This window comes from Podarcis raffonei, chromosome 8 (assembly GCF_027172205.1).
Source record: "Podarcis raffonei isolate rPodRaf1 chromosome 8, rPodRaf1.pri, whole genome shotgun sequence".
Taxonomy (NCBI): domain Eukaryota; kingdom Metazoa; phylum Chordata; class Lepidosauria; order Squamata; family Lacertidae; genus Podarcis; species Podarcis raffonei.
In genome coordinates, this window is record NC_070609.1 from 28,031,939 (window position 1) to 28,046,786 (window position 14,848).

The following is a 14,848-nucleotide window of genomic DNA, read 5'->3' on the forward strand; positions in this document are numbered from 1 at the left end:
CCATTATATCCTGGATCCCATACACTTACAACCTGGACTCATGTGTGCTTTCTCTTTTCTGTTTTTTCCTCCCTTGGTCTTTAGGAAAAAGCTTTACATTGACAATTACAGTCTTCACAAACCCCACCCAGGTTGCTACCTATCACCGTGCCATTAAAGTGACTGTTGATGGACCCCGGGAGCCAAGAAGTAAGTTTGTTGTCTTTCCTTGGAAGGAGAAGTGTGTGGCCGGGCGACAGTTCTCAAGCTAATGCTTGCGGGTGCATGAAACCTTTTGCTGCTTTTAGGTATCCAAGTTGTGGCGGATTGCCACTGTGGCACCACACTTGGTGTGGCTGCTTTGCCTGGGTAACATATAAAAGTGCCTCTCATTGTGAAACACTTCTGAGACCAGTGTCCGCATCGCTGATGGAACTCTGCTGGCATGGGACGCACAGACATGATCAAGGGAAATCATGCCTTGCGCACTGCTACACTGTACACTGTCAGAAGTGGCTCAGCAGCTGAGGTGCAGCTTCCCAGCAGGTGGGTCACTGTTGCTCACTGGGAGGGAGAGGGGTGATGCAGCAGCAAAGAGGTTGATGCGGTGCAATCACACTGGAGGAACAAATCCAATGCTCCTGCTGGTACTCCTGCACTGCACCAACCTCCCCACTGTCTTGTTTCTCCCTGCTAAGCAGCAGCAGCAGCAGCTACCACCATAGTGGCTCCTTCCTACCTGGCAAGCTGCTGATGGTGGTGTGAGAGGCAGCTAATCACATGGGGCTTAGTTTTGTGATGGAACCCTGTCTGCAAACTGCAGAAATAAAATGGATTGGAAAGGACCTTATGCAGGCAGTCGGCCCACCATCAGGCAGAGTGAGGCAATTGCTTCAGGTGGCAGATGCTGTGAGGTGGGCAGTGTGGTAGCTACCTGGCTATTTCTACTGAGCCTCCCTCCCCACACGCCTCTTTTTGGAAATTGTCACCTTTAGCTAGGGGGGGCTGTGAATCTGCCTTTGCCCCTTCAGAAGATTTAAGGGAGATCGTCTAACAATGAGTTCCCATGGGAAGCCATGACCTGAAATTTCCCTAACAAAAGAGGTTCTTGGATACTTTGTCAGGGCTGTTAAAGGAGTCTCCAGCAGAACTCCTGGCTCCTTTGACTCTCTCCTGTTGAAACACTTCCCACTCTCACGACAGAATGCCGTTTTGGTTAGAAATGTAAGCAGCACACTAGCAAGATCTGACCAAGGCCCATCTGGTCCTGGCTTCTTTTTAAATTCCTAGGAATCAGGAGGTACTCAGCAGTCCCTTAAAATCCAATAACCAGTGGCCTGCCTTTGGACACCATGCCCATCTCCTTAGCAGAATTGTTAACACAGGCCCAAATTCAACTGTGAATCATCCCCTACTCCTCTTTTACATTTCATCACAGGACAGAAAGTAAAGATCTCTGTGATAGGCGGATGAGCTGCTGTTATGTTGGACTTGCCTGTTCTAATCAGATGAGTTTCTGTCAGTTTAAGCTTGTGGGTAACCCAGCTTTGTGCCAATACCTTCATGTGCCAAAAGAGGGTTTTTCTTCTTCCACTGACTGAAATTTTGCAACTGGCATTAGCACATGGCTTTGGGGAGGCAACAACAGCCTCACCCTGTCAACCAAGTGTGCTAGTGTTGAGCTGCTAGAGTTCTTCTTCTTTAGATTTCCCCTCATCTCCATTGGTTATATTTCTGAACTGCGTTTATGCCATGCATCTAAAGCATATTTCATGCCCTTGCCCAGCAAATCATGGGAACTGAAGGGTGCTGAGAAAGGCAGCTCTGTGATGAGTAAACTACCATTCCCATTATTATTTCAGGGGTGGGTGGATGTACTTTTAATATATGGTACATATGCAGCCTAGGAGCAATGTCTCGATAGCTGGGCAGTTAGGCAGTGGAACCATTTATTTATTCGAAAGCATTGATGAACTACTTATTTTTAAAATCTCTAAGCGGTATACAATATCAAAAACAAAGGAGATTGCTAAAACAAAAATACAAACTAATAAAGCAGCAATATAAAAACATGTAAAAGCAAATAAAACAAAAGTACAGCAACACTTCAAGTGCATGAAACAGGCCTAAATACAAGCCTGGCAAAAAGAGAAGCCCATACAGTTACCTAGCGTAGGCATAGGCAAACTCAGTCCTCCAGATGTTTTAGGACTACAGCTCCCATCATCCCTAGCTAACAGGACCAGTGGTCAGAGATGATGGGAGTTGTAGTCCCAAAACATCTGGAGGGCAGAGTTTGCCTATGCCTGACCTAGAGGTATGATGGGAGCTTCAGGCAGAGACTGGGGAACTGCTTTTTGGGCGATGCTCTGGATTGCTTGCAGAAGGTTGGATTAGATTGCCTGTAAGGCCCCAACTGAATGGTTCTAGTTTTCATGGATATGCATGTATATGCAAGGACATCTAAGGAGCATACAGTCCAGGGCACAGCCTGCCATTTCCCACCCTGCAGCTGCCAAGGTATATTTTTGAATTTAGATAATCTTTTGTAGGGTAGCTGTTAGTTTCTGCTTTATCCCAGGCAGCAGTTAAATAAGTGGAGTGTGGCCTGCCACAAAGGAACTAGGCATGGCCATGGTGATGGGGCGTGGGGTCTCAGGCTCTTAAGCACAGGAAGAATATGTCAGTATACAGGTATGTTGGAAGTAATATGATAAGACACATAAAAGTGGCTGTGCATATATGTAATGTATGGGTCTAGAGGTGAATCTATCTGTCAGTTTCAGTGTCTCATTCCCCCCCCCCCAATCTTATATTTGCTTCATGTTTCTGCAGCAATTTGCCATTTTTTTTAAAATGCCCATGAAAAATTCTCAGCATTTTAGTGTAAATTTTCCTGAATGCACACATTTTTGTATGCAGTTTTGACTAATATACACATTTCTACAAGCACCTTCCCCTAATATAATGAATTTTTGTACATTTCTTTCAAAAACATATATGCATTTTTATGCACACTTTCCCTGAACACAGTGCCTGTTTGTACACATTGTTTGATTGGTGAAACTGAACCACAAATTTTAGAAAAGTGTTAATTTTAAGGATAATTGTGTTTTGGTCTGGGTTTTGGTTCAAGAACGGTGAATTGGATCATTTCTCATTAAAATGCAAACAAAATCAAACTTCTCCCCCATCCAGAGGGGATAAAATTGACTTTGCCCAAAGCAGCAAAAAGCTTTTGGCCCAGCCTTTAAAAGCATTTTGCTTTTATATGTTGTTATTGAATTGTTTTATCACTGATACGCTTTCATCCTGGGCTCCTTTGGATGGGTGGGATATAAATTTGATTAATTAATGAGGACACAAAGAAGCAGTTATTGCATTTCATCTCCTCTGCCTACTGGTGAACCTAAGTTAGATGTGTCCATTAACTTCATTAGTCTACACTGCAGCCCAGGGCTCCTTCAGGAGGAAGGGTGGGATATAAATTCAACAAACAAACACATGCTATCTTCCATATCCTCTAGCCTGTACTCCCAGCTTGCAGAAGCAGCCCCAGAAATGTAACCTCCCAAATGCTTCTTGTTAAGTAACAGAGAGGAAACAGGATTGGAACTGCAGGAGCTGGTTGATGATGCAAGTGGAAGGCTCCAGGTGGCCACATCTGATTAATAAGTGCTTTGGGTTTTGTTTGATCTGCAATCAGTCCATTAATCTCTTAATTATGCTGACTAATTGATCGGCGTTACAGTTTCCTCCTCTGCTGTAGTCTTCAAAGACAATCTGTTTTGAATGTGTGGAGGGCTCGGTAATGGATATCAGGATGTAAAGCCTGACTATCCAAGTGACCTAGTGCAGGGGTAGCCAATGTAGGGCCCTCCAGATGTATTGGACTTAGGGGATAGTATTCAATGCAAATTCCACTCAGAGTAGACCACTGAAGTGAGTGGACACGACTTAGGTTCATGTATCTCAGTGGGTCTACCCTAAGTAGGACTTAGCTGAATGCAACCCAGGATTGGGTGAATTAATCAATCTTTGTTTCTCTGAGCCTCTAATTTTTTGTTCTCCGCATTTTCTCATAAGTTTGCAATTTTAAAAATTTCTCATGAAAATTTGGTATTTTAGAGTGAAATTCTCCTAATAGACATACTTTGTACACAATTTTGCCAAGTAGACACATTTTTGCAATGTCATTTACCCTAATATAATGTATTTCTGTATGTTGTTTTCACTAATACACACACACACACACACACACACACACATGTCCCTGTCCAGCTGTCCTACCCCACCCAAGAAGTGGTCCTATGATCGTATCATGAGACAAAGTGAAACAGCAGAGTTGAAGGTGGCATTGAAAGCAGCAAACTAACAGACAATAATAATAATAAATGATGATGATGATGTTGCCCGACATGTATATTAGGAGAAATTCGCACAAAGGTGCTGATGAGTTTTCATGGAGACTTTTAAAAATAGCAAGTGGGTGTGGAAATGTGGAGAACTGAAGATTGAAAAAATCAGAAATGGAGAGAAGCCAAAGTTGACAGATGCCCTCATCCTTATCATGATGGTATTTCATGACCAGGATCAGAGGCAAGAGCCCTCTCAGCACCCCCTGATGGGGGGCGCAAGTGGAAGAAGGCTTGTGAGCTTTGGGGAGACATGTGGTTTTCCACCATATGAGCGGAATAGCTGAGTAGTAGACCCTGAAGACTTAATGAATGAAACATTTTATTGGATTGCATTGCTGGCTCCTCACCCCAGACTTTTTTGAACTTAGAACAGATTTGTTGAAGTAATGGACTTGACTAACTTGAACCCTTTTGGTTCTATCAAATTAAGTTCTTCCCAAAGTAGTTCCATTGAAATTAATGGACCGAATTAATTTATGCTTTAATTATATGCTACATATTCTGGATTGCATCCAAACAAGTCATACTCAGAGTAGACCATGGAAGAAATAAACTTGACTAATTTGAACCCATTGGTTGTAGTCACCTAAGTTCTACTCAAAGCAAGCGCATTGAAATTAATGGGCCAAAGTTAGCCATGTCTATCCATTTCAATAGGTCTAGTCTGAGTATGACTAATGTTATACATAAGCCATTCATTTCAGTGGATTTACTTTTGGATATGACTTGGCTGGATACAATCCAGAATACATAACATTTATTAAAAACAGCAACAGATACAATTAAATGGAAGAGGGAGCCAGCAATAAAATGCTTGGGATTTTTAAATTTATTTTTTTCTTACAGTCTTCATGATCTATTTAAAGGTTGTACAAAAGGCCAGAGAAATGGAAAGGTGTTGTCTGCATGTGTGTGAGCTAAGTAAAGAGGAGCAGTGAGGAATTACCTTGAAATATCTCCTGTTTACTGTTAAGGCAGCTCCAGAATAAAGTCTGTTTTTAATGTTTACTGCTGCACTTGGAAAGCCTGATTAAATGTGGATGTTCCCCCTCCAGCAAGGTGTGTGTGTGTGTCTATAAGGAGACAAACAGGCAGGCTTCTGTTTGCAAAAATGAACAAAATTATCCCACTTAGGAGTGTATGTTTTGCTTTCCTTTTGGAGCAGGGCCCCTTTGGACATATATCATTCATCCCAGGTTAATTTAGACGAGGCGATTGAAACAGTATCGCAAGGTGGCCAATTCCTCCTCTTTCCTTTGAGAGATTTATTACTTTCCTCTCCTGGCACCTATGAGTGGCATGCAGAACTCTGCAGAGGCATTTCATCCACTTTAGCAAGTGTCTTTAGCAGGGCTGGGGAACCTGCGCCCCTCCATATGCTGCCTGCTCTCCAACTCCCACCATCACTGATCCCTGGCTGCGCTGGCCAGGGCTGACGGGAGTCTGAGCCCAGCAACATCCGGAGGGCCTTATCTCTTTCCCCTAGAATCTCAAGTTGATTCCCTGTAAAGAGGGGGAAGGTTGCATGGTGGAAAGGGACAGTGATGGCAGAGCCACCATCCAGAGATGGCCGAGGAAGCTAGCAGCGATTAAGAACAACGCTGCTTTCAACCTGTGATCATACTGTTTCTCACATCACTAAGTGGTGGGAACACAGGACTAACACTACAGGGTTTAGTTTCACTTGAATCAGAGAGGGGAGGGAGGGAGGGAGAGTGCACTCAGAGGCGGAGTTAGCTGCTCCAGCACCCGGAGCAGCACACATGCTGTGGACTGGGGGAAGGAAATAGACGATTCTGCAGTGGGCAGTAAATCTAAGAGCTATAGGCCCACACAGTGCTTTAAAAAAAGAAAAGAAGGGGGGGAAAGGTGTGAGTACTCACCATGAATTTGTTACAGTAAGTGCCACACATTCAACATGGGGAGGGGTGCCGGTAATGAGTACCCAAGAAAATAAAAGCACTGGGCCAACTTCTCAGAGGCCCTGCACCAGCAGTACTTCACCACCTCCGGTTAATTCTCAGCTTACTCGCTTTCTTTTTCCAAAGCCATTTTCCTGCCCCTAGCTGGAAGCCGTTACCTTATTTGTTTATTGAGCAGATGTATACCTCACCTTTCAAATGAATAATTCTCAAAGTACAGTGGTACTTCGGGTTAAATACACTTCAGGTTACAGACTCCGCTAACCCAGAAATAGCACCTTGGGTTAAGAACTTTGCTTCAGGATGAGAACAGAAATCGTGCCCCGGCGGCGCTGCAGCAGCAGCAGGAGGCCCCATTAGCTAGAGTGGTGCTTCAGGTTAAGAACAGTTTCAGCTTAAGAATGGATCTCCAGAACAAATTAAGTACTTAACCCGAGGTACCACTGTACCTAACAATCGACAGGTTGTGATAATACCCCATGAAATCTCTCTGTCTCATGCACACCACAGTAGTAGCCCTTAGTTCCCTGGCAAGTGGACGAGGCAAGTGAACATTATTTCCTCCACTTCTGCAATCCTAAGGATATTACATTCCAAAAGCAGGGAAGAGATTCCCAGCTATCAAGGAACATTCTTTAGTTAAATCCCTAGGGGGCACTTATTCACCATGGTCATGCCAGCCAAACTCTCAGTGCTGCTGTTCAATGAGTTCATGGCTGATGTTCTGAGCAGATAAAAGTGATTGATTAATGAAAGCTTTCTTATCGAAATTACAGTTGATAGCATATAGATATGATCAGTGGGGTTTAGTTCTGTGGTTTTGTCTAGCTCCTTTCCACTCGTTCCATTAGCTTGTCTTTGCCCAACCTACTTCCAAACTTCACTACAGGAACTTTATTGCATACAGAAATGAAAATGATTATCCATGATGGTGTTTTAGCTCTCATTGGTAAATAAGCAGAGAAGTATGAATTTTGAAAGTTACCTCTGTTTCAGTTCACATGTTGGTTTGGGAAGTGTGGATTAGGTAGATTAGCATTAAAATGCAAACTGAAATGAATTTATCCCCCATCCTTATTGATGGGCTGGGTTTACCTTGATTTAGTCTCAAGTTCTGCCGGCCTGTTCTGATGAGTTGAGACGTGGGTCTACTTTGAGTTGAATCCTGTTGGTGACAACCCTGAGTGTTAAGGGTAGAGAACACCCTTGAGCAGCAGCACTAGAGCTAATGGGTAATTTGGGACACTGGAGTCAATGGTCTGATCCACTGCCCCAGCCACCTTTAGATGGTAAGCCAGCCCTACTCACCAGGAAGCTATCTTGCTCATTCCTCTGAGTGGGCACCTGGCATTCTGCTGCAAAGCCCTGATGACACCACTGAGCAGCAAGGCTTTTTGGAAAGCATTCATGCCAGAGGAACATGGCCTGTAATATATCGCCACGCAAGATCTCAAGTTGAGTGTTCCTGAGGTTAATTTCATGTAGTGCTTACAAGATGTACACATGAAGGTGGGTTAAGGGTGAGTGTTGGCAAGCACACTGATTTGAATGACCTACCTAACTCGTTTACTAAGGAGCATATACAAGCGCAAAGAGATAATGTAGCCATCCCAAACCCACGCTGCTTAAAAAACCCTTTATGTTGTACCAGCTCCTACAGCAGCAATATAGAGACCAAGGCAGACACACCTCAATTCCAGCTGCCCACACCCTCTGTATCTTATCCTGTCTATCTTTGTTCTCATACCACACCCATTGCCAAGGGATCAGAGCATCGCCTTGTGCTTTGATGCATTTGTCTCTTTGCCCATTTTTGTGCATCCAAACACACTGTGTCTGTGAAGCTTCTGGTCGAGTGACGTGAAATGGCCTTCAAAACACATGTGCTGCTTCACATTTTAAGTTTGTTTGTTTTTTGGTGGGGTGAGGAGCTCAATGTTGACAAGCTATCACTTTGGAAGTCCCGCCACACCAAGCCTGAAAATTCTTGGGAATTGCTCAGAGCTCTTACATGCGAACACTAACCTCTAACCCCTTTCTTTCATATACTCAGAGGAGGAGTATCTCAAACCACCCCAATAAGCCACTGCCCCTTGCTCCTAATCTAGTTTAAAGAACAGTGGGGTCCCCATTCTATGCAGTATTGCAGAAAAACACTTCCACTTTTTCCAATCCTCTTTCCCCCATTAGAGCTCACTAATGGTTTCTCATTATCCTGGGGGGAAAAGTGACAAGTGGGGTGCCACAAGGTTCTGTGCTGGGCCCAGTGTTGTTCAACGTCTTGGATGAAGAAATTGAGGGGACGCTTATCAAATCTGCAGATGACACCAAACTGGGAGGGGAAGCTAATGCCACAGAAGACAGAATCAGGATTCAATATGACCTTAATAGACTGGTCAACTGGGCCCAAACGAACAAAAAGTAACTCAAAAGGAACAAATGTAAGGTTCTACAGTTAGGCAGGAATAACCAGCTGCACAAATACAAGATGGGAGACAGCTGACTTGCGAGTAGTACATGTGAAAAGAATCTAGGGGCCTTAGGAAACCATAAGCTGCTCATGAGTCAACAGTGTAGAAGCAAAAAAGCTAATGCTATTCTTGACTACATCAAAAAAGTATAGTGTCCAGATCAAGAGAAGTAATAGTACTGCTCTATTCTGCCTTGGTCAGACCACACCTGGAATACTATCCAGTTCTGGCCAATGTGTGCAGACAAGGGTGACCAAGGTGATCAGGGGTCTGGAAAGTAAGCCTTATGAGGAACAGTTGAGGGAGTTGGGTATGTTTAGCCTGGAAAATATGAGACTGAGAGGAGATATGATAGTGATCTTCAAATATCTGAAGGGCTGTCACATGGAAGATGGAGCAAGCTTGTTTTCCCCTGTTATGGTGGGTGGGTAGGACCCAAGTCAATGGAGTCAAGTAAAAGAAAAGAGATTCCAACTAAACATCAGGAAGAACTTTCTGGTGGTAACAGCTGTTTGACAGTGGAATGGACTCCCTTGGAAGGTGGTGGACTCTCCTTCCTTGGAGGTTTTTAAGCAGAGGTTGGATGGCCATCTGCCATGGATGCTTTAGTTGAGATTCCTGCGCTGCAGGGGGTTGGACAAGATGACCCTTGGGATCCCTTCCAACCTCTACAATTCTGTGATCGAATATTAGACATGCAACTACTAAAGACCTTCCTCTTTCAACAAGCCTTTTAAGTAGATATCGTTCCCTGTCTGCATCTGTAGCAAAATTGCTTTTAAATGTGTTCTCATTTGTGTGTTTGCCACCCTGGGCTCCTTTGGGAGGAAGGATGGGCTATAAATTTAAACAGTGATGACATCTGGAAAGCCAAAGGTTCTTCACACCTGTTTTAGGCCAAAGGCTAGAAGACCTGTGGGTCACCAGCTATTGTTGGACTCCCAGCTCCCATCAGCCTCAACCAGCATGGATATGGTCAGGGATGATGGAAGTGGGTTTCCCAGAGGCATCTGGTGGGCCCCTGTGAGAATAGGATGTTGGACTAGATGGGTCACTGGCCTGATTCAGCAGCCTCTTATGTTCCTATGAGTTGGTGACCTAGAGACTGAAGGGCTGCCAGTTCCTTTCCCCTGTTCTTAGCCTTGTGGGTGCTGAGGGCAAGTCCCTAGAGTCTTGTAGCAAACCAACCCTGGTTGGGCAATGATGGCTCTGGAAGAGAGGGAACATTCAGCATGTTGTTCTCCAGCTCTTGCTTTTGCTGGAAGCTTGCCAGCCACGCTAAGAACTGCTGCCAGGCAGCCTGCCCTGAAACAGCTGGCACCAAAGCAAACGCGGCACTGAGCATTGCTGGATTCTCATGTATATTAGCATCTGAAGGTACAACAACATATTGTGCCTCACACACCGACCTTTGATTATCACATGTATTAAAAGATTCTCATATATCTAACAACACTGCCTGGGGAGAGAGATTTCATAAATCTGAGATTCAGCAGGGTCCAAAATTCATGGCTATATTCAAGGTTTTACAGGGGAAAAACTCAAAAGAAAAGGCAATTCAGATAATTTGTTGTGCTTATTATTATTATTATTTATTACTGTTGTTGTTACCTTACAATGGACTGCATCCAGATCATCCTACCGCATATTAAAAAGGCAAGATATAAATGGGGCTCATGGGCACATACTCAATTCTTTCACTGCTCCCTTTGCAGCTGGAGCAAACAAACCAGGAACTCTTCAATTAATTATAGTTTCTTATTCTATCTAAACCAGGAAACCATGGCTCAAGGCTTTCAATTTCAAACCAGGGTTTCATATCCTGGCTTGTTCCAAAGCTCTTAACCATAGTTTCCTGGTTTGGATCAAGTGGGAAAAATAGGTAAATGGAGACTTTCTAGTTTCAAGACCAGTCCTACCATTAGGCAGAATGAGGCACATGGAATGTGAGGGGATGCCTATTTATTTGGAGGTTTACAAAAGGGAGAGCAGGAGGGACCTTGAAGTTGCCCATCCATAGCTGGACAGCAGACAGATGGCATACGCAGGTCACCTGTAGACTAGTACCCACTGTGGTGAGGTAGATTATATTTCTCTTTAAATTATGGTAATAATTTATAATTTTGCATTTATCCATATAAAGTAACATATGCAGATTTTGTGCATATCTGTGGCCTCTTTTGAGGCAATGTGTAAGTAGCCATCCTGATCTTCCCTCCTCAGGCTACAGTGCCGAGGATCGTGAGGGAAGGCGTTACAATTAACATGCTATAAAACTGACATAAGTTTATTGAGTAGTTCTAGAACAGGCTTCCTCAACTTCGGCCCTCCAGATGTTTTTGGCCTACAACTCCCATGACCCCTAGCTAGCAGGACCAGTGGTCAGGGATGATAGGAATTGTAGTCTCAAAACATCTGGAGGGCCAAGGTTGAAGAAGCCTGTTCTAGAATATACATTTTCCAGGAGATTATCTCCTGAAGTCACTTTGCAGGCAACAATACCTGGCAGTTGACTCTGGGTGTTGGCAGTGGACCCAACAGCTTCCCAGGGATGCTGGTAGCTGGTGCCAGCCCTGTACCAGCAGCCAACATGAAGCAAGGTAAACCTGGCTAGGACAGAGACAAACCAATAAGAAAGCAAGACAGGAAGGAGTAACCCAGGTAACTTAGCAACCCTAAAAATGGTTGCCAGAGAGGAGGTGTGGCTATTGTCAGTCAGAGGATAGGCAGGCCTAGTTCCTGGGACACCAATGCCCCAAGGGGTGGGGTGGGGGGCTGTGATAAGATAGCAAGCAAAACTAGTCAGGCAAGTTGGAAACCCGCCAGAATCATCGATTCTTCAAGATAGTTTTGGCTTAAATAAAAGCAATTAAGAGCAGCACGTGCCCTGGTTAGTGGTTAAAATTATATTTTCAAAAAGAAAAACAAGGAGAGCAGAAGTCTCTGTGATCTTGCCAAGTTGTGAGGAGAACGGTATTACTATAGTTTCTGGTCCACTGCAAAAGTATGAGAGCTGATGCCACATTTGAAGGAGCCCTTAGCAAAATCCCTGCCCTCCCAAGCCATGGACTTGCCTAACACCAGCAGTGGGTAGCTTTGAACCATTTAAAATCTCCCACAATGCCCTGGCTGAGGCTACTTCAGGTAGGAAATGTAAAGTGATGGTTTATAACCATCCACAACTTGGCATGTTTGTGTGTGTGGCAAATTGATTATTTTTCCCAATCTACTCATTTATATTCAGCCATTTGTCAGGGCTGTCTCCTTCATCCAGACATTTGATCATCCAGACGCCTGGGCCATGTGCCCTGTCACCATGTGTACAATGAAGCTTGCTCCATACTTATGAGTCTAGGCACACAACTTTGATTGAGCAGGAGTTCCAGACGCCCACAAAAACCGTAAGTGTGAATGTCAGCCCCGTCCCACGTTCTGTTCAGGTTTCTACTATTCAGATCTCTCTCCCTTGTCAGGGTGAGATAGCAACTCTCTTATCAGCAGCACTTTTTATGAAGGATGTAAACCTGCGTGTTTTGGCAGCATCCCAACAAGCCACCCAGCAGTTGCTGGCTGTTCTCAGATCCTGCCAGGAACTTGGAAGGGTGTCATCACACCACTAGAAAATATTCTGAGTTAATAGCTCTGCCTCTTTCCCCTCCACCCTTGAAATCCATAGGTCTTACTTGTGGCCCCTTAAAGACTAGCCAATTCATGATGGCATAAACCAGAGGGGGGCTCATTATACCTGCCATGTCTCCCACTTGGCCTGTGGTGTGGTTGTGCCCAAACCACGCTCCCCATCCATCACCTGACATCAGATGTGGCAGCAGTAAACCCACTCTAAATGCGTTCCTTATTCTCCCTTTCCACCCGCTAGTACATTTCAGTGTAGGGTTTACTCTTATTATTATTAAAATGTGGAATCTTTTTGTGTTCTTCTGTGGTGACAGAAAAAGGCACCAAATTCAAAAAAGGGGTTTTAATGTTCAGCAAACACTGTGCAAGGCTCCCAAATACCTTTGGGGCCTGGATCTGGGGCAGGTCGATCCTGGGTCATAATGTGGCCATTTCAAATGACCAGATCAGGCTCCAAATCATGGGGGGGGGGGGAGCATGCAGCCCTAATTTAAACCCTCTGTATACTACTTTAACCGCCATGGAGATTCCTGGGAACTGTAATGTGTCAAGGGTGATGGAAATTGTAGGTCTATGAGGTGAGCACCCTTAGCCACTTACAGTTCCCAGGATTCGTTAGCATTACCGTTAAAGCAGTATACAAATGCTTTGCAGAGTATGGTGTGGATGTGACCTGAGAGTGCTTTGTTTTCTTCCTTTGCAGCTACGACTCAAATTTGAGCCACGCCTGCAAAGGAAGCTTGTTCCATTGCACCCACGGCTTGAATTGAAGCTGAACTACAAAGGAAAATTTGAGCCTGAGTTGTCCTTGTAAAGGAACATTTCAGGGAAGTTTTTAATGTGTGATATTTTAGTGTTTTTTGGTTTCTATGCAAGCCGCCCAGAGTGACTGGGGAAACCCAGCCAGATGGGCGGGGTACAAATAATAAATTATTATTATTATTATTATTATCTCTTTTCATCCATGGCTTGGATTGTAGGTGGGCTTCAAAGGAAGAAGCTCAACCTGAGGTCACTCCCATTCTTCCTTTGAAGCTGCTTCATCTAACACCAGGTGATTCACAGAGCCTAGGACTTTCTGATCAGAAGGTCGGCGGTTCGAATCCCTGCGACAGGGTGAGCTCCCGTTGCTCTGTCCCTGCTCCTGCCAACCTAGCAGTTCGAAAGCATGTCAAAGTGCAAGTAGAGAAATAGGTACCGCTCTGGTGGGAAGGTAAACGGCGTTTCCGTGCGCTGCTCTGGTTCGCCAGAAGATGCTTAGTCATGCTGGCCACATGACCCGGAAGCTGTACGCCGGCTCCCTCGGCCAATAAAGCGAGATGAGCGCCGCAACCCCAGAGTCGGCCACGACTGGACCTAATGGTCAGAGGTCCCTTTACCTTTTTACTTGTTAATGTGGTCCACAGGGGGTAGAGACATTCTTGATCTGGCTTATCAGGCATATGCTTTTATGGAGTGTCTTAAAAATTAACCCTTTATGGTAGATTGTGCTTTTGTGGACTACCTGAAAGACTAACAAACGTGTGAGCCAATTTGGAGCAGTGGTTAGAGTGGTTAGATCAGCATCCATATTCCTATTCGATCATGAAGCCCACTGAGTAACTTTGGGCCAGTCACCAACAGCATTTTTGATTCACGTATTGTTTCAGGAAAGTGCAAACTAGGTAGTTTCTCATTAAAATCTGAACCGTTTGAATTTCTCCCCCATCCCTCCTTTTCACCCACTTCATACCAGTGCATTTTTCAGCATGCAAATTCTATTGAGAGCCAGTGTGGTGTAGTGGTTAAGAGCGGTAGTCTCGTAATCTAGGGAACTGGGTTTGCGTCTCCGCTCCTCCACATGCAGCTGCTGGCTGACCTTGGGCCAGTCACACTTCTTTGAAGTCTCTCAGCCCCACTCACCTCACAGAGTGTTTGTTGTAGGGGAGGAAGGGAAAGGAGAATGTTAGCCGCTTGGAGACTCCTGAAGGGGAGCGAAAGGCAGGATATCAAATCCAAACTCCTCCTCTTCTTCTTCTTCTTCTTCTTCTTCTTCTTCTTCTTCTTCTTCTTCTTCTTCTTCTTCTTCTTCTTCTTCTTCTTCTGTATCTGAGCTAATTCACTCCTATATGGTCACTCTCCTCAAAACTGGGCAGCCTGAGACTTAGCACAGGCCTCTTGAGCCTCACTCGAGTGCCCTGGGAGGTTTGAGGAAGGCTTTGAAGGAAGAAAAAGTGACGGCAGGTGGAGACAGGTAAGGTCCTTTCAGGTACAGGAGCATCCTCAGAGATCTCTGTACAGAAACACCTACCAGGCAGGGCTGGCCTTACCATGACGCAACATGAAGCTGTTGCTTTAGGCAGCTGATTTCAGAGAGGGCCCACCCTTCCCCCCCTTTCCATTTTTGGCTTTCAACTCCCTAGGTCCCTTCAAATTAAAGAAA

General features: G+C 44.7%; 1 protein-coding gene across 1 annotated transcript in view; it reads left to right on the plus strand.

Moving 5' to 3' along the window:
* RUNX3 (RUNX family transcription factor 3) overlaps window positions 1-14,848 on the plus strand; it is a 138,904-nt gene that overhangs the window by 91,515 nt on the left and 32,541 nt on the right. The window contains exon 7 of the mRNA XM_053398757.1: window positions 85-189. Coding sequence (XP_053254732.1) covers window positions 85-189 — 105 coding nt within the window. The remainder of the gene's footprint in view (window positions 1-84; window positions 190-14,848) is intronic.